Genomic DNA, 25,397 nt, shown 5'->3' on the forward strand with positions numbered 1-25,397 from the left:
AGTCACAGCCTTTCTTAAATATCGTTCTCTTTACTTGGATAGTGATAGTTATAAACGTTATCTTGTTTCCTCTTCAGATGATCTTTGTGCCAAAAACACTTTTTCATTAGTTAGATATTCAAATAGTCTATAAGCGGTAAGCAGTTCATTAAGGAGCACCCCAGCGTCACCTGTCAGAGGCCAACTCACTGGTCTCTCCCTGCTCGTCCCACTGCCACTTCTCTGCTTGTCAGATTCAGCGCTTCCGACAGCTCCGGTTGCAATCCTGTGACTCACGCCTTCACGAATAGGAGTCCACATTGCTCCTCTCGCTCCCTGGTGCTTGCCAGCCACCAGAGTCAAGCACACAGCGTGGAGAGCGCTTCTATCCCACAGGATAACCTGCAACAGCAGCACTTCCCACTGCACAACCTCTGAACTTCGGGTTCTGCCTTCTCATGACAACTCAGTGACATCAGCCACTGCAGATACAGCGGTGGTGCCGGCCTCCTCGACTCTCTGCCCCTGCTGCATACATGGCCGCTGATAACTACTTCTACTGCTACTCCTTTTGATCTGCACCTGAGGGGAATTTAAATAGTCAATATCCCGATCAGGTGTAGGTTGTCAGGAACACTAGACTGCATACTGCAGTTCTGTGCCTCCGAGCCCCTCTTCTTCATCCAGTAGCTATGGCATTATGGGATTTATTCTTCTTTTCTTCCCAGATTTCGGCTTTAACTTTACCCAACTCTTTCTGTTTATAAGACATATTTCTAAATAAAGGTTTTCAAGATATTAATGGTTGATTTTTTTATTTTACAATTCAAACCAAAGGGGAAACCACATCTCTCAGACGTAATGGTATTGATGTTGTGATCCTTAAAAGTTGTATTCTTATGCGGACCATAAGAGTTTTTATTACTAACCTGTTGGATATCTTTGGGAAGGGGAGTTTTACTATAACAGCAAGTCATTAAGTATTCTGGTATACGGAGATCTCATCTTCCGAAGAAGATAAATACAGCGTATCTGCTAGCGGTGCCCTCGTATTCCCTTGGGAACCTTCTCCACCCAGGTGATCCACCCGGCTACTACCACCCCCAGGGTTACGATCCGCTAGCATCTGCCTTCCCCGGGCCACCTGGGAGGAGACTTTAGGCAGGGACTCTGTGAGGACTCCACAGGATTCATCGCACTCCATACTCACAAACAAGCCCTCTTACTTGGTGCACGTCGCACTTCAATGGCTGCCCTCTGTGTACTAACTATAGCAGCCATCGAATAAAAAAAGTTGCACTCGAACAGCAGTTTAAAATGAATGCAAATGTTCTTTACTGTTGCTGCAATTCCTCCTGCGTGACCTGATCAAATTCCCCCTGAGCAGTGGTCACGGTTTTCCATGATGATGTGTGCATATACATTAAGTGCCCTCATTTGGAAGAGAAGACCCCCTCCCCACCTTCATAGGCCCTAGCAGAGTGAGGGGTGAGAAACAAGACATCCACCCATGACTGCCGTACAGATAAACAGCGAACATTTAGGCTCTGAATGTCAATTAAACACACATAACCAGCGCTGGAAATGGAAAATATTTAATCTGGGAACCTCCATCTTCTGGGGAAAGGAGGTGAAGGTTATATAGGCGGGACTGAGGGGCAGAGCCCCAGTTGAGCAGCACCCTATATCTTAAAGGAACCCAATCCTGGTGATTTGCATAAAAGCAAAGAGCATTTTGGGAACATACAAATGACCACAATTTACATTTGAAATATTTCTGTGATCGTTATTCAGAAGAAAGCACTTCTGCTAAAGAGATGCAGATTGGGCTCTCTGCTCTTTTCATTTGTCTCAATACTCCCCCTAACATAAACATGTCTGTAAATCAAATATACCACTGTGGACAGCGTGTGCTCGTGATTTAATGCTTGGGCTGTTTCTGCACAAAGCTCAGAAGTTGAACATTCAGTCTCACTTGCAAGCCTGATTGGGGGTAAACGATCGCAAGCCCTCGGCTCAAGAAGATATTTTGGGGACTGCTGGACGAGCCTAGCCCTGGGGGGTTTGGACATTAGGATGGAACAGCACTCCGGCAACACAACATTTTGCGAAGGTGCACTATGTCTTGTTCGGGCCATTTCCTACAGTGCATATAACCATACTGTACGAGTAATACAACAATTTATTTAGCATCAGACAATTGCGAAATTTACAGAAAAAATGACACAAATGAATAACTCTTCTGTATTGTGGCTTTAATGACTTTACCAGAGTTTGCAGTGAAGCTTGATCTCGAGCCACCCACAGAACAGCACTCGGGCACCAGGGATGAAAGGGCATTAAGATTGATGTACGAGTTGAGGTTGGGGGTCTGCGGCATGAGCTACAGCTGAGCGAGAATTGATCAAAATGGGGGTGTGTGTGTTTTGGATGGGCAAAGGTCTATATTGAAGAGGTTGACTTGCGCAGCTTTCCGGGGCTATCAAGGGGCGCTTGGCTATTTGAGCCCTAGAGAGGGTGGGGATGGACTGTGAAGGGAGGAGACACAATATGTGTTTTGGTGAGTAATTGTGTAGCGACTACTTTGTAGGCGAAATGCAGGATAGCATGTCTGCTCCTTGGCTCTTTCATGCACGAAACAGGCACAAAAAGGTGAGGCCCTGGTTATGTTGAGGATGCCTAAGGAGGACTTTTAAAATAAATCATGGGTGGAGCCGCTGAGTGGCGGGCCCTGGTCATGTGATCAGCAGCCTCCTCAGTGCTATCTTCCTGGACCTGGCCTGGAGTCCTTAAGTAGCCGCCTGGCGGGCAGGAAAACTGGTGGTTGGCGGAGCAGCTGAGAGTCAGAGCCACTCTGGAGCCACCTCCCCTTCTCCACCTTCTGCACTCAGATGTATCAATAGCTGGAGTTTTTTAAGCTGCACAAACTGGACAAGTTACTGCCAATTTGGCCCCATAGGTATCGCATGCTTAAATATACCCCAGTCCTCTCTAATTTTTGCTTTAACCCATAGGATTTGAATATTGGCATTGATTCCCTTTCCATCTTTCTGTTGAGACATCCGATAGTTTTTTTCTCTTTTTTCCCTTTCCCCTGAGTTACTATCAGCATGAGATTAGACTATACTTGCCGCTTATGGGCAGCTTTTGTCTACCAGAATCAAGCTGAGTGTCATTCCCTTTTCTGGCCACCATCATAACAATGGCGCACCTCCGGCAACTCGGACTGCATTCCAAGTTCCACGTTACGTAATTACAGCAGCCGCTCTAGCTGTACGTCTTTACACTCGCTGGCTCCATAGCCACTTGATTACAACTAGGATATATTCTGCCCTATAGAGGCTGCGCCCTTTATGTGTGACGAACACTACTGAGAGAGTTACTTGCCGGTCACAAATGAATCTAGCAGACCGCTAGCGGCCACGAAGACGGCATTTGCCGTTTCTTGTTTCTATTTGACCCGTATGCCCGCCTTACAGAGAAGACCTGAGTTCCCTCGTCTTACCTGCTCAAGGGCATCGGGTGAGTACATGTCTACTTTTATTTCCATCGCTGAGTGCTGGATTAGCTTGATATCAATACCGCTGGTCCCACACAGCTAGCATGGCGCTCTAATACGCCTCTTTTGGCCTTTGTGTTACTCCTATTGCAGAGACACATAGCTCCGACGAGTAACCAGCAATCTAACTGCGGCACGCTGACTTTGACATGTGCTGATTTTAGTGCCCAGATAAGCCCATGATTTCAGGCACAGACCTCTATTTTCTCACTTCTGCCATGTATTCCAAGTACATTTGTCACTATTTGGAATTCTGCATGCGGATTTCAGAGAGACACCTATTTTATGTGGTATACGTTTGTGTTTCCCTCTAGATAAGTGAAGTGTGTACACACGTTACTGGGTCCTCTGGTCATCAATACCTTCCAGTATACAGATACTACCCAATCTGGTAACACTGCATGTGGCTCCAGACCTTTGTTCGATCGCCCAATTTGAGGTAAAGATACCCCCTCGATACTGAACACAAGATTCCAACTTAGGGGTGATTTCTCACTTGAGGGTGTCACAAAAATGTTCCCATATCTGACTCTACTTAGATCATTTGGCCTCAATATTCATATTTATTTAGTATCTCGGCCTACTCTGACACACGATTGTTTTTTGCTTGATTCATTATTCACACATTGTAATATTTCTTCACGGTGCTGGACTATGCACACATATTGTATCTCGTTATGAACAATATTCCTTATAATTTGGCTCTTACCCTGTGATGGGTTTGGGTGTTTCCCTCTTCTTTTCTGTCTTTTCTCCTGCCTTTTCTTTTCATGTTCGGCTTTTTCCCTTAACATGTATTATTTGAATAGAAATTGGCACGCCTCTAGTTCTTTAACAGTCGCTTTTGGTTGGACTTTTTAATCTTCCCAAAACTCTCTTTAACATTATTTTTTGTTCCACTTTCTTGCCCTTTCTGTTTTTGCTTGTTTTTATAGGGGCTATAATTCTTACACATCTGACTTTTGGTCCTGAGGAAGGCGTTTTCTGTCCAGATCATTACGCCGAAACGTATTTCAACTACATCTGCCTGACCTTCTTTGGCTGTTTGAGTTGACCACTGGACTTACATCAGCTATGCCAGTTTGCATATACGTAGACCTGAGCAGTACTGTAAGAAAGAGTAGTCCAATGTGAATACACAAGTCAAGTTGAAACCAGTCATCTACTCCCAAAAAAACCCCACAAGGAACAAAAATTGGCTCCTGTTTTCCTTTGTCTGGGATTCCTTGGCAAACACTTATGTGGATTTCCAGAACCAAAATAGGGTGAAAACGAAGCATTGTCAAACCAAAATAGGGTGAAAACTAAGTAATGTTATAATATCCCTCTGTCATAGGAATAGAATTTATTTTCTGTGTTATTTATAGTTCTTGTCCAAATGAAAACATTTTTTATTGGTTTTTTTTGCAAAAAATGTTTGTATGTTCTTTTTGTTTCACTTGTACTTAACTTTTATTGCTCTCCATGGTGCATGATTATTTCAAATGCTGTCATTTTGATCGAAAAATTATATTTTTGTGTAAAATGTCACTGAGGCTCTTGCACCAAAAGTTGTTTTATGTTTTCTATTAAAATAATGAGAATTATAGCCAAGTCTTTGGTCAATATTTAAGCGTTAAATTCCTAGCAATGACCCTCTGAAAACAGCTATGACATGACCACATGCTAAGCAGAGGTAAAATACAAAGAGCCAGAGTCAATTAGGACACTCTTTGGAACTAGAAAGTAATATGCCCAATTGAGAGTGATCCTGCAAGGGAACCTTATGCTAGACCTGTTTACTAGTCTGTGGCATTTTTCTTGTATGCTACAGTGTTGTACACTAGTTGTTTGCTTTTTGAGGTTAGAAAAAGTGAGGTGAGTATCAGTAATAGGTATACTACATCACCTGTATTTTTTACACCCTGTGGGGCCACTATTTGTTGATACTTGTTGACTCTGGAGCCACCTGGCACATTTCTGAAATGCTATAGAGCAAATCGTGATATGTCCATTTGCAAAATGAGCATCTCAAAGATGCACCAGATGTGCTTGAGTTTTAGGCTTTGTGAATAAGGAATATGGCAGCAGGAGCAAATGTGAGATGCTCCGTTATCGCCTGATTTGCACCAGTGCACATTTTTCTGAATCAGTCCATAGTGTCCTTTCTGCGCAATGCAATACAATAAATTCCAATTCAAGTTGATGGCTCTCTAAAAACAGCAGAATAGTATACATATAGTGTTCATATTCATGTGAATGAGTTTTATTAGAGAAATACTACTCTTTAAAAAATTCAGAGATGCCTAATATTTGTTTCAAAGAATCTGCAAAGTATAAATCCTAGGGGCGCACTGTCCCCATTGCCCATGTTCCCAACTCCTCCCCGTTAAATGTGATGTTCCCCTCCCCAGAGCCCCTTATGGATTATGCCGTGCGTCATACTTGATTAGCATGACCTAAATAAACAAAGTGCATCTACCCCTTTTAATTTGGGCATTGACAGTTGGAATCAGCAGATTTTCTTTGTGAGTGTAAGTTCTTAAGATAAAAATCAAACTGAACACTCGCTCTCTGGTCAGAGTTCCTTCTTTTCAGAAAGGGTTCTCTGTGGGTTTCCAATTCGGAGGCAGACAGTCATTTAGAAAATCTGTAGTTTCACTTTTGCTCATGAACCAGCGATTCGGCCGGGCCCCGCGCGGGCAGGAAGCGGGCTAGAGCTGACGCTGTTCTTTCTTTCCCCCCGCAGGACTGCGTGGATGCCGGTTGGTGGGAAGGAGAGGTGAATGGCAGGAGAGGAATGTTTCCAGATAACTTTGTGAAGTTGCTTCCTTCGGAATTTGAGCGAGACATGAATGTAAGTCACAATTCTCCCGTTCCACGTCTGCTTAAAGTCCTGTAAAAATGCTTGGCTGCGTAGATGGCGCACTGCCACTTACAACATTCTACTGATTGAGTGAAGTTGGGCATTGGTTGGTGTTTCATTCCATCTATCCCCTGTTAGAAACTATGACATTTGTGGCATGTTTTAGAGAATTACTTTACTTTCTCCAGCTGCTCTTAATTGTTTACTTATGGCCTTGTTAGCTGATTGGCTGACCTGCAGCGGATCCATATATCCATATGGACCGGCCTCTCTTTGGATTTGGGTCTTCCTCTATGGGACCCCACCAAAGAGCAGGGTCTACAAAAAAGGCCATGTGAGCAATTAAAAGTATGATCTAAACTAGTCGGTGCAAAGACCACTAGCTCAAGTGTCAAAAAGTGCAGACAGAAAACAGATGGACCAAAAGATCTGGCAAATTATAAAGGTATACATTACAAATGTTGCATGCTGGGGTCATAGCAAAATAACTCTAGGGTCTCTCATTTAGAAGATCTGCAGTGATTGCTATGCTTAAAAGGTATCTGTTTTTATTAAAATATTGAGTTGCTAATTTAAGAAACCTGCCTTTGAATAAAGGAAAACTACTCATCTATGTGGTAAGTTTGGAACTATTAGTGCTGTGCTAATCCCCCTGCTTCATCAACGTCTCGGCTCTGCCTGATTTGAAGTACTCTCGTTGTCTAGCAGCTCGTAAGAACACAAGCTGATGCAGCCTGCATAATGTGGGACGGCAGTAGGGGAGGGCTGTGCATGTTCTCCTCAGTCTGATTATGCTTTGCATAGCTGCATGTTCTGGTGCCCTCAACAGGATGGCGCTGTCCCTACATTTTGGTGAAGGAGGTTGCCCAGGAGTAGGAGCCGCTGCACCGAATATGCTCTCGCGTCTGCGTTGTGTACCTTCAATTACTAGTAATGAATCTTTAATAAATCTCAGCAATACAAAGATACTTCCCCTAACATCTAGCAATATTGTATTGAATTTATTGAAGTTGGGAGTGTCATTTTGATCAGAAATGACGTACCTGGGAAGCAACCCAGCAGGCAGAGGCAGTCCCAGGATAGGTTGCCTAAAAAATAGCTTCAGGCTATTTGGGAACGGTAGCCGGATACAGAAACCTGGGGCGTTGGAAACGTACATAGGTAACACACTGAGTATAGGCCTAGTTTCCCAATTTATAATATAACACATGTTCACATATTTCCAGCTAAGCATATGAATGGTATAGTGTGGCCAGGACTGACTAAAGTCATTTGAGGCGGCGGAGGAAGCCCCTTCGCATGCCAGAAGGTGGAGCTTGAGTCTGGTTTTAGACTGTTCAAGAGATGGGGTGGTATATATGTGAGGAGGTGCTTCCAGAGGAGTGGGGCAAGTAAGGAGAAGGCGCGGAAGAGGAGGTGCAGAGGGCCGGCATGGAGACGTTAAAAGAAACAGAGTGTAAGAAAGAGGGTGCCCAGAGATGCAGCCAGCAAGGTAGGGCAAGGGGAAAGACTAAATCCTTCGTTCCTTGTCTTCAAATCTATAAAGAGCGTGATTTTGCACTGAGCCAGCTGGCCTGGTGATGCGGTGCAGGAGTTAGGGAGGATTGGAGTAGGTTGTAGAAGGTACAAGTAGCAACCTTCAGGACATTAAGGGGATAGAAGAAGTAAGGGGAGAGCCCAGGAGTAGGTTTGTGCATTACTTGAGTTTAGTAAGCACAAGAGTAGAGACACATGTTTTAGCTGAGTAGTGAGTGAGGAGGAGAGACCTTTTTGTTTAGGAGTTGTGGCAGCGGCCATAATGAGATGCTGGAGTCTGAGGTTGCTGTCAGAGAAGACGCCAACTTTGCATGAGGTGAAAGAGTGAGGATATCCAGTGGGGAAGGGATGGGAGAGCAGGATTAGAATTGGGGCCAGGAGAAGTATAACTTCTGTTTTGGAGGAGTTCAGCATCTGCCATCCATTGACAGCTGGATGTGAGGCAAATGGTGATGTTTTGATTGATGGCAGGGGCAAAGGATGGAAAGCAGAAGATCTGGTGGTCATCGCCAAAGAAGTTAAAATAGAAGTTGAATAAGGAGATGAGATTTCCCAGGTTAGTAGCGCAGAGTGTGACGGAGCGTGCCAAAGAGAGATCTGTGGGTGAAATTCACAGGAAAGGCTATGGGAGTGGAGGTTTTAAGTTCCAGGAGGTGGAGAGTTACTGGTCGGAGAAGTAAGAGGCCATCCATCTGTGTACAGTGCATTTAAAGCTAAGGGAGAAGAACATTTGAAGAAGGGAGGGATGGTCCACAAGGCTACATAGAGATTGAGTAGGATTAGAATCAAAGGATATCTGAGAATGGTGGACTGTGGTTATAAAGGTGGGGGCATGAGTGAGTGCTCTTTAAGCAGAGTGTATACTCCCGAATCCAGATTGTAAGGGGTTGCAAAGAGAGTTGACTTCAGGGTAGCTAACAGTTCAGTGGAAGACTGCCCACTCAAGGATTCTTGAGGTGTGGCGGAACTAACAGGCTTGTAGAAGGAGATCCAAAGTGGTTCTCTTAAGGGGAATGACTGTGGCTGTTTTATAGCAGGCAGGTAAAATGACGATGGGGAAAGAGAAGTTGAAGTTCTTTAATTGTTTGAGGTGCAATGGATTCTTTCAGAAGAAGACCTGATTAGTGATAGATGAAAGGGCTTAAGTCAAGTGGGATGGTTACTGAGATAGTGAATTGAATGAGGGAGTGATCCAAGGGAGACAGGTTAATAGAGAGGGCAGACGAGTAGAGGGCGAATGATACAAGGATGAGATTGAGGGAGTTCCTTCAGTGTAAGTCAGGAAGTTATGAAGGCTCTCAAAGGAGTGGTCAGAGACTTGAGTCATATTTTAATTGATGAGTCTTCAGTATGATGGGAAGGTTGAGGTTTCCCTTCATGACCAGTGGGAAAGTGGCTTGAAAGGACTCAGTATGAGAAGAAGCGATTGGGGTGCCAGGCGGGTGATAAATGAGGAAGAGTCTAACAGCAGGGGGGAATAGTTGGACACCTGTGTGTTTGAAGGGGGAATACATTCAAAAGGGGAAAGTGCAGCAGATGGCACGATCATGAGACCAACACCACAAGTTATTTTAGTGTTACAATTAGTGAGAAAAGGTAGTAAAATCATTGTGCGGTTCACCAGGGGTTCCTGTGTTATGTGAGAGATCCAGGCTTCAGGGAAGGCCATTTCAAAGAGTTTAGGGTGGTGGGAGTGGTAGTGGTCAGTAAAGAAAGACGTTTCAGTGCAGGTAGATGGGGCATTCCAGAGACTTAGGGTGAAGTCAGTGGAGGCATAGGCTTTTTAATGTGGAAGGGGGTACGGTAGTGGATGAGGGATGATGGACAGGATAGATCAGGCTAGACTGGGTAGTGAGTGGGGAGAGTGCATATTTTTCCCAAAAACAATAGCAACCCTGCTGTTTTTTTAATACATTGTAAACCCTCTTGGTGTGTAAACAAGAACGCAAAAGAAGAAAACCCCCAAAATCATGATGGTTGTAGGTCTTAGAACATTGGCCTAGACACAGAAACACACAAAGGGATTCATGCACTAACACTTGTAGTCCAGAATGCGATCTTGAAATGCCCAACTTTGAGAGATTGGCACTATGAGTTCCTTTTAAATATAAATACCTCTTCCTGCCATGGCCACCTCATTGCACCACACTGCCGCCTTGTGGTGGATGGGAAACGGTACCTTTGAAGTCAGGAGATGCAGAATCTTTCCATCCTCCCTCTCCCTCTCCCTCTCCCTCTCCCTCTCCCTCTCCCTCTCCCTCTTCCTCTCCCTCTCCCTCTCCCTCTCCCTCTCCCTCTTCCTCTCCCTCTTCCTCTCCCTCTTCCTCTCCCTCTTCCTCTCCCTCTCTCTCTCTCTCTCTCTCTCTCCATCTCTCTCGATTATGTTCCCAGGCATAGGGCGCCACCTGATAAGTGGTTCCTTCAGAGGCGCACTGCAGAAGACCGCGGGCATGATTTTCAAAGAATACCTCATTCACAAAGCCTAACACCGCACCAAATATTTGAGGCTGCTCACTTATATATATTTTCTCAAAGTCTCATAGATTTGTGCAAAGTCATGATGGGAACATTGAGAGAACTGCTCATGATACGTTATTTCTTTGTTAGTCCTCTCAGTCTTACCCACTCGCACGCATAAACACACACCTGCCTTAACAGTTGTATTCCTGGTACATCCATTTAAACACTTTAATGTGGGTTTTTTCAATAAAAAAGAAAAAAGCAACCACTTAGTTGGTAACTGCCCCTTATCAGTTTATATTGTGATGGAACAGAACAATCTGGAACCAGTAACCCTCCAAGACGTGGTATTGACGCAGAAAAGAAATTCCACTTCCTTTTGCTGCATCACTGTAACTAATGGCCTGCAGACAGGAAGTGGACATTATTTTCAATGCATCTCCCATTGAAATGAATGCTTCTAAATAACAGAAGAGCAGGTGAAAATACATGTTGCTACTATTTTCTCTCTGATTGAAGCCAGTCTCCCATTACAGCCTTTTAGGTGAAAAGGAGTCCATGTTTCCTTTCTGCTACTGATCCAATGTGAAGCCTACTATGTGGACATGTTGTCTGATGGGCAGAGATTTGAGAGAGCTAATACACCTGTGAACAGCAGTAGCGTATAGGCCGGTAGAAGTCATGTGATGCCATAAGGACTGCTCAAAACCTATAAAGCTAGATTTTGGGAGGAGTTAAAAGATGACCCGGGACACTTGCAGAGTAGGACTTAGGCTGGGCTAGAATGGATGGGTCTACAAGACCAGATAATGAGCTGCTTCCCAGATGAGCCAGGGAGCCACATTTCTTCTTCACCCAGGCCTTGTATTTTCTTGATTTCGTTTTTTCCTTTTCATTTTTGCTTTTAATTCTTCATCCTGCAGCCTTGGAGAGTGTACTTTTCAAATATAAACAACTAGCAAAAGTACCGTTCTCCGAACTGTAGACAGATGTAACACTCATCAATTGTTGAAAATCAATGATCCTGTAGGTCGCTGTTCGGATTTGCTTATCGCTTGATGTGCTTTGCACCCCAAAGTAAACTGTACTGAGAATAGGTGCGTGTGGCTGGCTGACATATCCCAGAGCAAATGTTGGAGGGAGGCGAGAGTTGGTGCGCTGCTGCACATGCGACCTTCTGTGTTCTCTCCCCACCTGTCGCCTCACCCTCGCGTGGTGCCGTTAGTTGCGGTGCAAATATCTCAGAAACCGTGCATCCTGGGAGACCTCGAGTTTTGTTCCTCGTGTTGGGACTGGTCCTTCTACGACCACAATGATGTTTCCCTGGTTTCAGGCAACTGTCTTATGTGTGAAGGTGCTGACATCCGGAGAAAGGGGTGGGGTGTCCAAATGTCATGTAGCCAGTAATGTCCGGAGGGTCCTAAAGGCTAAGACTATGCAGAATTTGGTGCAGATTGGTGAAACGGCGTGGAATTGCATAAGGAGCAATGCTCTGCCAAGCCACAAACGAATTTGGACTTTTCCTGAAATCCGGGGGAATGGGTGGGGTGTCCAAATGTCAAGTAGCCATTAATGTCCGGAAGGTCCTAACAGGTAACTATGCAAAACGTTGTGTGGATTGGTGAAATGGTGTGGAATTGTGTAAGGAACAACGCAACACATGTTGACCTTAATATAGATACTTTTAAAATGTTCCATGCTCTAGGATAGAGTTTTAGGGTGATCTTGTTTTTGTTAGGTTGGGCTATTGACTGTTCACTGGTGTTGGAAATATAATGACCCAAATTGTGGGACACGTTTGGCACAGTGAAATCAAAACCTCTGCTTCCACTTCTACTTTTTCTAGCTGTGATAAATGCTTTTGGTACATGGGCGTGAGGCATTCAGATGGCGGACTGCTATTATGTTTAACCTTTATTTCTTTTGCCATTGCAATAGACTGCTTTTTTATTTCTATTTTGTAGTAGCTATGCGATTTTATTTATTTTTTTGTGGGTTTTAGCTACACCCTTTTCATTGGTTTACATGTGCTAGAGTAATATCACATGACTACTGGCTATCCTTTCCAAGCAATATTAATGTGAGACTTTATTTAGTCTTACTTTTTTAATGTATTTATTTATTTATTTTACATTTGTATAGCGCACAAACAGCCCTTGTGCATCGAGGCTCTGTTACTTGCGAGGAGCTTAGTTACAGGGGGTACAGGTACAGGTAGGTAATGCATTTACATGTTGTACAATAATACAATAGGGGTACAGTTTATATAACATTTTGTAGATTACCATGAGATGCAGTCAGCAATTACAGGTGATGAGTGTGGCGCACATCAGGCGAAAAGTTCTGTTTTCATGGCTTTGCGGAAAGCCATTTCATATTCCAGATAGCTATGCAAATTTATGACTGACTGCATGGCATTCACATTTTAGAAGTGAATAGGAGAATAATCGGATGTTAGGATTATATTCAAGTATACATTTGCTAATATTGGCTATTGCTAATCTTTGACTTTATAATTTTCAATGCTCATCCGATGTCTTTACACTTTGTGAGAACAATTATACACAAGTGCTAAATAGAACTTTAATAACACTGTGTGTTCCTCTACAGGGTTCGAAATTGAGGGGAGCTGGTAGCTATTTAGCTCCTGCTTGTAGCCTAGATGAGGCTGGCTAGTATGACAGCAACAGCTACCCGGAGCTACTTTTGGCTCCCCAGGCCAACGGGTGCCGAACAAACACACCGAAGTGAATTTAACTCTCTGCATTTGGAACAATTAAAAAAGAAAGCTTCAACGCATACGCAGTCACACATAAGAGACGCGATGATATGGTTGCATCTTATGTGGAAGTTATATTTTTGCAGAACTAGCTCCTCGTTCTCCAATGGTAGCTCCTGGTCAATGGTTAATGGTGGATACTGTGATGAATTGAGAGGATTCACCCCTTATTTTGAGGGGGAGCCACCCCCGTTGAGTCTAAAGAAGTGAGCCTGCTCCGCAAGACCATCCTTAGGGGTCTGGGTAAGTGGGACTTTACTGGGAGTGACTCACCCTTGGGGAACAAGACTCTCATTCCCACAAGAAACTCTCTATAAAACCTACCTTATCTGCATATATGGGCGTATCTACAACAAGGAGTAAAATAACCTTTGTTCCTTTGGCTTCAGGCAATGCTGGTCATTGCGAATCCTGAAGCAAAGAGGACTGTGCCTTTAACAGAAAACCTGTATGTAAGGAAGACGAGTGCATCAGGAGGAGGAATTAAGAGAGATCCATACGCAGGGGAGGCCTTGCAAGCTTGCGACGTCTTGGGGTAGAGCAGCGTCAGCCGCAGAGCTGACGGCTATCACAGAAGCAAGGAACGCCAAGAGGAAAAGCCAGGGACCCCGCTAAACCAGCAATGGGTGAACCGTTTCTAGGACGGAGGACTGTCCAAGCTGGTGGTGTGACCACGGAAGCACTGTGGTGGGCCTGGCTCTAGCAGAACTACGCTGACATCAGAACAAGCAGGAGCGCTAGAAACTCCCATCAGCGAGCTGTCGCTGAACCATACCCTGCACAGTGATGCCAAGAACAGTATGGAGTTGAAACCTGATGCAGAGGTAAAAGAAACCATAGGAGACACGAGTGAGCGTCTAGCCCCAGAAAGTCATCCACACTGAAGGAAGGTACCCAGAAGATTTCTGGAAGGGGGAGGCTCCCTGGGGGGAAGTTAAGAAAAGTAACAAAAGTTGTGAAGACTGTTCTATTAAGTTTTGAACTCAGAAAAAGCCAAAGGGTGTTTGCTGTAAAATACCTACCAAGGCTAATCATAATTTAATAATTGATGCTCGAGTAAAGCCAGAAAGTCCCCCTTGGGAAGGTGAGAAAAATCTATCGATAACATACGAGAACAAAAGTAGAAAATGTTTAAAGCGAGAAAGATTGATGTCGCAAGAAAATATCTAGAAACAAGAACCAGAGACCCAGCACAGTAGAGTGAACACAGGGGTGGAGGTGTTGCGTCCCTGGCAAAACATAGTAGAAGACGGATGCCTCGAATGGAGGAACAGTAAAATCCTCAAGAGGAAGGACTACAAGAGGATATATCACCAGAAGGCTGCTTAAGAAATGACCTGAGAAACCGGACATACATTATCAAGTATGGAACATTAAACCCATGAGCCTCCTACAGGAGTTAGAGGAACGTATCATTAAGAGGAGGAACATAAAAAGGAAATCACCTTGGTGAACTGATATCTGGAAAGTGATTTTGGTACAGTTGATAAAAACGTAAGTCAAGCACACCCTGAATAGAAGCCGAAGAGATAGACGGCCGAAGGGAAGCAACAAAGAAAGATTAGAGACATTCTTTTGGCCCATTTATTTCGTTATATTTAGTGGTAGGGTCAGATAGATTTGGACTGTGGACGTTTTTTGATTTGACATCCTGACAACCAACGAGCACCTTAGTTAGTTTTGATAGTCAGGAAATACCCCTATATAAATAATACAAGATAGGCACGATCTTTATTATTTTAATACAAATTAGAGAAATGTCCCAAGAGTGTCGGACTCCTGCTTCCGACACATCAGAATAACCAAGAGCAGCTTTAAGCTCCTGTCTAGCCTATCTTAATTTGAACCCCTGCTCTATTTTAGAAGAACTTTAATGCACGTATACATACCTGTTGCTCTAGTGAGCAACCCGTATAAGGATATTTGATGACATTTAATATTAATAGTTAACCCACTTTTGTGGCTCTTGGGTTATCAGGAGTACTGGTGTTAGACCCACAGCATTTTTGTGACTAACAGTAAGCCTGTCATTTGCTGCAGCTCCAGAGTAGAGGGCTTGCCTGCTATAAGTACTGAGACCAACTCCCTGAAGTCCTGCGTCAAGTACAGCACTTTTCTCTGGCACACAGCTTGCCACAACCTCTGGCAGTTCTAGGTAACTGCCTTAGGGGTGAAGGTTAGCTTCTGGCAAGCAAGGCCTGATAAGCATCATGTAACAAGGGTCTTTCAGATGCACCAGGCATCTCCAGATGTACTTCAGTGTTATGCTTTGTGAATTGTGACTGGTGTGAAATGAACATGTGCTTCATATTGTGGATTGACTCCATACTGGGACAACCAAAGACCTATTCGCAACAAGTTGTCATGGTTGTAGCAGAGCTGCATTTCTCATGGGAACATCCTCCCCGAGGGCAACCCATCCCTCAGGAAAGAGCACATTGCTTCTGTGACAGCCACCAGGTGCAGGAAGACATGGAAATGGTGAATGGTGAGCTTTACAAATGCAAGATGCTGGCAGCAGGTCAAGGGCTGGTAAAGCACACCACTCATCACCCACATCTTTGAATACTAGGATAAAAGAAGATTCAGTTCAAGACATTAATATTACATACACTAAATATCTGTGGGATCAGATGTAGCAGTCAAGATTAACAAAGCACTTGATGCATGAGGAATGGGGTTAAACCTTTATTTTGAGATCCATGGGCTTGGTTAGATTAGTGCCTGTGAGTTCAAAAGAGAAAATAAACTTAATTGGAGGATCTCATCGGCTAACTGTGTTTGCATGAAGGTCTACCCAATACCTGCAAAGGTCTAATCTAGGCAACCTAATGTCTAATGACTATCCCCTTTTCTGCAAGTTCCAGGACGGATTTAACCCCCCCCCCCCTTCCCCGTGGCTGCTTCCAAAATATCCCACATTGTTTCTTGGCAGCTTGCCAGTTGTTTCAACAAGTTACTCTGGTGTTCCTTTCCAGGGCTTCTGAAGTATAGACACAACCCATGTCTATGTGGAAAGAACATTTGATTCCTCCCTTCCCACAAGAGATATACTCCACAATTGTTACCAAGGAAGCTTCCTCCCGCCACCCACTTGGGTGCTTTTCAGGCTTAAGTTATTCTCATTCACCAGTCAAGCGTTGCCCTCTAAGGGGTGAGCATCTCACAGTCCAAGGTTGAGCTTCTTACTGATTAATTGGCTGCTGCCAGGAGCTGGGCTATGTTCTTCAGTGGGCTTACAGTCGGCTTTTGTTCCTTGTTTCTTCGTGGCTCCAGCCAGGCCTGGGGATACATCCTCCAGTAGGCGTTGTAATCAGCTCATCTCTCCTGTGGTCTTCTCGCTGTAGCCAAGCTCTGGACTATAGCCCCCATAGACACTTGCAAAAGCACTTCATCAACTAAGCTGCCCTGCTAAGCAAATCATTCTCCTCTCCTTCTCTCACTTGTTCCCATACACCATCTCTCCAACTCTCCTTCTGAACATCGACACCAACTGACTATTTATTCTGTTCTTTAATTCCTAATGGTGCCTGTGATTGGGTGTCTTGTTCCTCTATTCCCTCAAGACCCTCTGATTGGCGATGGCTCCCTTATTCCACCTCTCATCCTAGAGGTTCCTCTAGCTCCCCCCTTGTCTTAACGTGTTGCTACTCTCTGCTTTTATTGTATTAAATTTCAGCTTCCCATCATTCAATGAGGACGTAACGTCAATAGACCTGGTCTTGAAGTCAGGAGTTTCAGGCATGACATCCACTCAGTTTTGCGAGTCGCACGCCTCCTTTCCTGACGCGTGTATACCTGAGAACTTGTTCTTTCTGTGTGTGACGCTGTCTCCCCATTTCTCCTCCTGTCCTAGATCAGTGGTGCATGTAAATACTTCTGTGTGGGTGAGTCCGCGGGTGGCAGGCCGATTCTGTGGTAGTGCAGGGGTCGGTCCATGCCTACTAGCGGCTCCCGGCTGCAGGGGTCTGCTTTCAGAATTCTGAAAGTTCCCTGCAACACAGTTTCTGCCCCACTTTCTTGTATGCATGATGTCCTTGTTTAAGTCTGTCTGAACTCCGATTGTGTACTAGCGTTCCCTTGCAGAATAGGTTTAGAGGGGAGATTGGTTCTCGAGGATCCCCCCAGGGGTCACTTCCCCAAACAAATAGCTTCCTCTGGTGCCTCCTAGTCCCTCGTTTCCTGCCTTCTAGGAGTGACTTTGTCACACAGACTAATAATTGACTGTTGAACCTCTCTGTACATTACAACCTCCACAACCCAGTCTGGTTTCACGATGCCTACCTCATCATTCAACCACCTCATAAAATACTAAGGTTTAACAGACGCTTCACAGTGATGGTCTCCATTTTATAGAGAAACCTAGCAGCGGATCCTAGTTTGCTGAGCAATCGCGTCCAGTGCAAGAAACATCTAAAAATAGTTTGGGCTGCTTTAAATAATAGACATGTTCATCATTCTACAAACTCCCAATTTCAGATTCTTTATTCTCTCTGTCTTGCTTATACTCTCAATTCTTTGACTAGGTGAACATAATCTCCATGGGGCTGCATACATGCTGACGTTTGGAATTCAACACACTGAGCCTTTCATAGAGTGCTTTAATAGCCCTATCCTTCTGCGCTATATATAAAGCCAATCTGCAATAAAATGTAGGTGCCCGGAAGTAGGCCAATGTTCTTCTTTATCCCTCCTTGGAGTTCCGCCCTAATGGGAGGGTAATTGAGCACACACCCAATCCCTCCTTAAAAGCCCCTGCGTCTTCATATCGATAGACTTGGAGATTGGCAGTTCTCTTGCCAAGACCACTTCTTCTTTAGCATCCCACATTCTGCTACTTTTGAGCCCTATGCCACTTAAAGGGGCATTTCCATGCATCATTTTAGTTTTTAAAAGCATTAACGTAACGAGTAGATGCACCTTATAAAACAGTACCAGACTTGTAAATAATATCTTAATTATCCACGGAAATTAACCTTCTATTTGGCTCTCTTGAAGAGACATGTTCTAGTTAAACTTTCCCATTCTTTGTTTCTTTTGGGGAACAACAAGATTGGGGTGCCATAAAATAACAGCTCCAGGGAGTTCCATTAAGAAGAGTAATAGAGGTCCCTCTGATCCACGTAAGATACTGCATTTGTATAGTTTAGCCCGTGGGTAAAACGGGAATGTGATTACAATCTGCTTTTTATTAGAAGCCGTGATCTGCTCCATTGTACGATTGTTTTTTTACACACTGTTTTAATCTCTGTGGATGGGTGGCCGATTTTATTCAAAGGTCAATAACGAGGTAACAAGATCATAGTTCTGACAGGATTCACAGAACCACTGAGGACCTTCAGTGTTGCGACTAGAAACCACGCTTGCAGGAGATTCAGAATGCTGCCGTTTACCCATTACCACGTGTTCAGCGGCCCTCCGGACATGGCTTTTAGTCACCATGTTCTGACAGGGTCCAGTGTTGCCTTTTGTCCAAATTGGTATCTGAAAAGCCTTCTTGAATTTGAGAGATCATTGTCTCACCTGTGAGATGTTTCCCAACTGGCTCAGCGATATACTAATTAGTGTATGTTCCAGGGTTTTGAAGAGGTTGAATTGGCAAACGTTTCAATAATTTTCTGGCCATTTGCCGTTAGCCCAAGAGAAGTACGTTGCTTCCTGGACCAACTTAACTCTGAGTTGGTCCTCAAGTAGCTCAACGGAGGATGGGTTGGTTAGGTCTTTGGGAGTTCTTCCGTAGACCATGAAGATACTGTGTTACAGTTTCTCCTTTGGAGGTGCGTGTTCCAGAATTGGGAGTTATGGAAGGTTTTCTTCAATCTCCTGATGATTTCAACATTATTTGGTGGAACACTTGAGGATAGAAAGCAGCAAGGATTCGACAGGGCGCAACCTCTGGGTTTTCCGCTTCCTAAGTTCACCCAGCCTATGGAAGAGTTCTTATTTAGTCACAGTGAAGGCCAGCATGTTCTTCTTGAATGCATAGTCTTTCTCTGCTGGCTAAACAGCCCTCTTTTATACCGGACATAACTATGGCTGGTACTATCCCTGAATTGGCTCAGAGTGTCTGAACGAAAACTGCTCTGTAGTGCTCATGTTTATTGAAACTAAATGTGGATCCTTGTGTACACAACCATCTGCAAGTCCACGTATCTCCCGCATAGTTGCTGGTGGTTTCTACCATGTTGGGCCAGGATGTTGGACCGAACGCCATTATTAAAATCCCTGTTAAACAAAAATGCTGATGCCTTTTGTTTATTTGGACAAAGTATAGCAACCAAGTGACCTGGTGCACCGCCACCAAATTCTACAGTAAACCTATGAGCGGCAGTGTTGAAATGTGCACGGTCCTTACCTCAAACCTTAAAGGGGAATTTCTATAGAGGCAGTCGTGTTTTGATAGGGCAGTGTAGCCAGTCACCATGTGTAATCCGTTATGGACACAATCTAACGTTAATCTAGATACTTGAGACAATGGGCCTCATTATGGGTCTGGCGGCAACCCTGCCGGTGATACCGGCGGGTTGCCGCCAGACCGGAAAGAAAGTACCGGCACCTGACTTCCCAGTAACACCGGGGGATTACAACCCCGGCGGTCTGGGAAGTCAGGCGCTGGTAATTTGTAATTCCCCATTCCCATAGAGTCCCATCACGACTCTATGGGAATGGGGAACACAAAAGCACCGGCACCGTTGTTAACAGTGCCGGTGCTTCCGTGAAGGCCTGCCTACCGTGGCCGCTGTGCCCGGCAGGGTCAGACCTGACCTGTAGTGTGCTGGTCCGGAAACAATGGTGCTGGTTGGCTTACCGGCACCGTTATTCCCAGACCGGCACACATGTTATGAGGCCCAATGTCTTTACTGTCCTCTTCAGTGATGTGATACGTTTTCATCACACTCGGGCAAGATTCCTGTGAGATTTTTAACAGGTACTTCACAGCCAAGGTCTGATCGATTGGAGAATTAAACAGCTTTTGTCAGGGGATTAGGGAAAGGGCCAGAATCCCTGATTCTTTCTCCCAGAATCCTACCCCAGTTTCTCCAGAAGGCCTTGCCCTCGTCTCCCACAGCACACACCCACAGACCAGAAATGAATCGCCTCACCTGCCAGCCCCCATCACCTGCTGCTGAGGCGGGCAGCTGCATAACTGCAGTTTCAGAAGGATACTGCAGCCCTGCAGGGGGTCCTTTACCGCGAGGTTGATGAGATGATGGCAAGATGGAAGGTGGAGTTTGGATTCCTCAAAGTGCCCCATGAAGCTTGGTGCACCGTTCCGTCACCTGAAGGAGGTGCCGCACTGCAAGAAGGCGAAGAGAAGCATGCCGACAGTAAAAGAACAGAGGCTGAGTGTCAGGGGGCGGGGTAGGATGGCAATGCCACACAAAGGCAATATCGTATTTGCTGCGTCTGTGGTCCCGTGCTTGCCACTGATTCCCGGCAGATCTCATCAGAATGCTCTGCATGTGTCTACAGAATGGACCCTGGCAAAAGGCAGTAGGCCTAATGGTTCCATAACAAACGGGAATAAGATTTGGTACACCAGAGGCCAGGAATGTGAAGGCTGCCCACATCAGGGGTCTGGTTATAGCTGAAGCTACGGTACGAGGGTCTTCACTGTGTTACATGGAGCAGAGTGCCTGGTCCACAGCTTAGTGTTCCCCAGTTCTCAAAGGAATCATGCATTTTTAAGCAGCTAAGCAGTAGTTTTCCATTTTCAAGATGCTGTCCGACCAGAGATGGGGACGGCTGTCGGGCATTAGCCACTGAACAGGGGGTACCTGCCCCCACAGGGAGTGTCTGTAGTGCAGAAGAAACCCCCTCAGCCATCGCCAGCAGCTTGCGCTACAGAAGGTGTAGGTAGGGCCTTGCTTTGTGGAATAAGGGGATGTTCCGACTGAAAGTGTTACCCAAATATGTAAACCTTTCCAGAGGTTGGTATGGCGGCTTTGTGTTTCTGCAAACAGTGCACCCCGGGCCATTATACTTCCAGTGGTTTCAATGCTCTTAATGTGTTCTCAGTTCATGTAGTCATGGAACCACTCTGCATCATTGAGCACAAGTGGAAAAAACAAAAACCACTAAGAGGAAATATTGATGCCTCATCGCCCATGCGCGCACATTTTGCTTTGGGACCACAGCACGTGTTTGCCCTCTTTGCCCGCAGACAACTAGGACTTCATTGAATCAACCCATTTGTGTACATGTTTCCACGAGGGATTGCTTTATGCACCTCTAGCAGCCTGCTAGTCACTGTGAATCATTGGAATGTCTACTGCATTCTTTTCATTATCTGCGCTCCTGTTGATTGGGCGCCATGAAACATCATTTCTTGAAGTATAAACGCCTTACAAATGCACAATAAATAAATAAATCTATGTACACGCCCCACCCACATCGGTATGTTGTCTAGTATAATATAGGTAACGCTAATATTTAAGCACGATTGTCGGTCATACACAGAAAGCGCTTTGGGCCCGTACAAATAGGGAAAGGCGCTATATAATAATAATACTTTGATATTTTTAAAGTTCTTTGATCCAAAAGGCTTTACATAGCACCTATTTACATACATTATTATGATCCAATCGAAATTGTGACTCATTTTATCGACCTTGGAAGGATGAAAGGCTGAGTCGACCTTGCCGGTATTTGAAGCTGCGACCTGCAGATCAATCACAGCTCACAGCAAAGAGCGCTTAACCCACTGAGCCATCTTACTTAATATATTAATGACTACTACAAAACAATACAAAATATACATGCCTCTGGTTCTCCATTGTGCAGTGCTGTGCCCCCGTTTAATGTGTTTTGCTGTATTTCTGAATGGCATGACCTTACAAGCACAAGTTAAGAAAATAATTTCTTGCTCGGCTTGGCCTTTTAGACATCACGTGATCTACTCATTTTTCTTATGCAGAGGCCAGAGACATACATGCCCGCCTGCCTACTGCAGAAGTAGAAGACCAGGGTTACTTTAGTGCATCCCTTTTAGGGCCTGGCGAGGGCTGGTGGTCAGTCCCTTTGCTTCTTTCCCCAAGTGTCCCCAAGTGTGTTCTGCCATCAAGTGTATGTTACCACTCGCATCCACCTTCCTGGACTTCCGGACACAATCTGGAAATGCCAGTACATGGAGGGGTGTCCTAGTTTCCCCTGACTGCTCGAGCGAGCACGCCTGAACTAATTCAGTCCGGTTATGTGTTTTCTTTTCAAAATCATCCTTTTCGTGACTCGCCGAGGGACACCCCTGGAACCTAGTAACTTCCCGCTCACTTGTTTTCTAGGGGACACCCCCAGAACTGCCCATCCCACATTTCCCATCTCTGTACCCCCACCACACTCTTCCTCTCCCCAGTCCTCTTTCCCACTCTACGACGCCCCGCACTTTGCACTTCACGCTCCTCCTTCATTGCTGGCACGACCCGTCTCCTTTTGCTGTCTTGTATTGCGCAATGGATGTGTCACACTCGTTATGTGTGAAATGTCCATTGAACAACCCAAGGAGCACACCGTACTTCCCAGTAGAATTGTTTTAAAATAGTGGGTTGAAATTATGCATTTTGCAGAACAATTTCCAGAAGAATTGTGGAGCAATCTATAGACTTTACACTTGTGTCTGCACGGTAACATATGAAACACCCCAATAGATGGCAGGGATCCCACAGGGACATGTATTTTTAGCCAAACTACCCTACACGTGACCTGCAAATGTAGGAAAGCTGCTCCTTCGAGCCTCATGTGAGCTCGTAGACTATAAGTACAGATTTGTGACTGAGGGCTTGTAAGAATCAGAAAGAAACATGCAACCTGAAGGGTAAAGCATCCCTTGATTAGTCATGTCTTGATGTTTGAGGCCTAATAAGAATCAGATAGAACCATGCAACCTGAAGGGTAACGCATCCCTTTCTAGTGTTTGATTAGTCATGTCTTGATGTTTGAGGCCTAATAAGAATCAGATAGAACCATGCAACCTGAAGGGTAAAGCATCCCTTTCTAGTGTTTGATTAGTCATGTCTTGATGTTTGAGGCCTAATAAGAATCAGATAGAACCATGCAACCTGAAGGGTAACGCATCCCTTTCTAGTGTTTGATTAGTCATGTATTGATGTTTGAGGCCTAATAAGAATCAGATAGAACCATGCAACCTGAAGGGTAACGCATCCCTTTCTAGTGTTTGATTAGTCATGTCTTGATGTTTGAGGCCTAATAAGAATCAGATAGAACCATGCAACCTGAAGGGTAACGCATCCCTTTCTAGTGTTTGATTAGTCATGTCTTGATTGATTAGTACATGCACTTGCCTCATTGCTTGATGTGATATTCATCTTGCAGCGCTTAGAAGCATGTAGATGCCATTGAACCCACCTTGGAGCAAGGTATTCGGTGTGTAGTGATATACAGCAGCTCTTTAGAATGAGAGTGCCTGTTTGAAGTGGTGTACTTCGTGAGCTATAAAATATTCATTCACATAGCTCACAGAAGGTAGTGGAATAAGGTGCTATGCAGCCTGAACTATGTTCAAATGCTTATTTGCATACATGTATTTCATATGCAAGACTAGTGTGTAGCAAGGCACTGTGTAAACAGATGGAAGCTGTGGCCAGCCATTTCCGAAAAGCCATGTTTGCAAATGCTGCGAGCACACGCGGCCTTGTCCCTACTGGCAGTTGCCCAAGGCATAGCGGCACAGAGTATGTTTTGGTAAAGGCGAAGAAACTTGAACATTGTGATTTTGTGGGGCTGACAGTGAGTATGGGGGGAGTGGGCAGAAAAGGGGACATGTTGCAGTGTTCTAAACCTCCCACATTGAAGTCCAGTTCTGTGTGTTCTTTTCAAAATCATCCTTTTTGTGACTCTCCGAGCAACACCCCTGGAACCCTGTCACTTCCTGCCTACTCGTTTTCTGGGGACACCCCAGAACTGTTTTTCTCCATGGGTGTCATTTTAGGGGGGCAAAGGTTTGTCTCCCCAAATTTAGTGGCACGTCATTTTGTCCCCCACATTTGACAGTGGCTCGCAACATTTTCAGCAAAGTTACTCCACTGTCTTGTCTCCACCTCCTCTTTCCCTTCCCCGTCGCCCCACCACAATCTTCCACTGCCCAGTCCTCTTGCTCCGTCTATGACCCTCTCCACACTTTGCACCTAACATCCATCATCGCTGGCTCGATCCGCCCCCTTTTGCTGTCTTGTATTGCACAATGGAAGTTTCACTCTCGTTACGTGTGAAAGGTCCATTGCACAACACAAGGAGCGCACTGGTTCTTCCCCTTAGAACTTTTTTTTTTATGAAATTGGTTGAAATCGTGCAGTTTGCAGAACAAATTCCAGGAAAATTGGGGAACAATGCAGAGATTTATGACACACTCCAGTTGTCTTCGAGATTTCCAAAAGAGCTTCCCAGCCCTAACACCTAACCAGATCCGAAACCTTTTAGAGGAAAGTCCCTACTTTGTTCGCCATGTCTTCTGCCCCCATTACCTGAACTGCTGCCCATTGGCGGTGGATTGCTGGAAACAAAGACACGTGCGAAAAAAGGTTTGCTGCCCAGGAGACCTGGTTGGAAGTGGCCAGGACACTTTCCACTAACCTCTTGAAGGCTCTTGCAAAGGCAGCGTCTCGGAAAACATCCCAGACGGCTCCAAACTCTGCTAATCTTCTCCACAGGGAAGGCTATGTGGGTGCAAGCTTCCCGTACTCCCCACCACCTGCTGCTCTTGGAAAAGTTGAGAAGTTTGTCAGCGTTTTCGGCAATCATGTTTTAAACAGACGACGCTAACAGCAACTGCTCCAACGGACAAAAGATGGAGGCAAACTACAGAGCACACCAATGTTTCATCTAAAAATACTGAGGACGTAAGGGCCACCCTCTGAATAATAATTCGGAAAACTCCACTGCGACTTACAACTTCAGCAGGCAAAAATGTTAATGAACATCTGAGCACAAAGCTTCCAAAAATGCAGGCCCTGTGAACGGGTTTGAGGCAGTAGCAGATGGTAAAGATCAAGGGCAGCCCAACTGTCACTATCCAGGTGTTTTTGCCTACAACTCCCATTAGCCCCAGGCAGCCCAGACAATGGTGTGGGAGCATGGGAGTTGTAGCCCAACCATCTGGAAGGTGACAGTTTGACCACGCATGATGGAGACTAGATCCTCATTTTACAATGCCCATCCGTTCTGAATTCCAAGCAATAGTTTGGTTCTTTCCCGATTAGGAAACGCCAGGTCCATAGCACGCTGTC

The 25,397-nt window shown here is 45.0% G+C and overlaps 1 protein-coding gene across 2 annotated transcripts in view; it reads left to right on the forward strand.

The window, feature by feature from the left end:
• Positions 1–25,397, forward strand: part of SH3KBP1 (SH3 domain containing kinase binding protein 1) — a 1,496,599-nt gene that overhangs the window by 1,231,809 nt on the left and 239,393 nt on the right. For both annotated transcript variants that reach the window (XM_069637105.1, XM_069637106.1), the window contains one exon: positions 6,267–6,374. In XM_069637105.1, the coding sequence (XP_069493206.1) occupies positions 6,267–6,374 (108 nt within the window). The remainder of the gene's footprint in view (positions 1–6,266; positions 6,375–25,397) is intronic.

The sequence above is a fragment of the Ambystoma mexicanum genome, chromosome 7p (assembly GCF_040938575.1).
Source record: "Ambystoma mexicanum isolate Mex_15411 chromosome 7p, UKY_AmexF1_1, whole genome shotgun sequence".
Lineage (NCBI taxonomy): Eukaryota > Metazoa > Chordata > Amphibia > Caudata > Ambystomatidae > Ambystoma > Ambystoma mexicanum.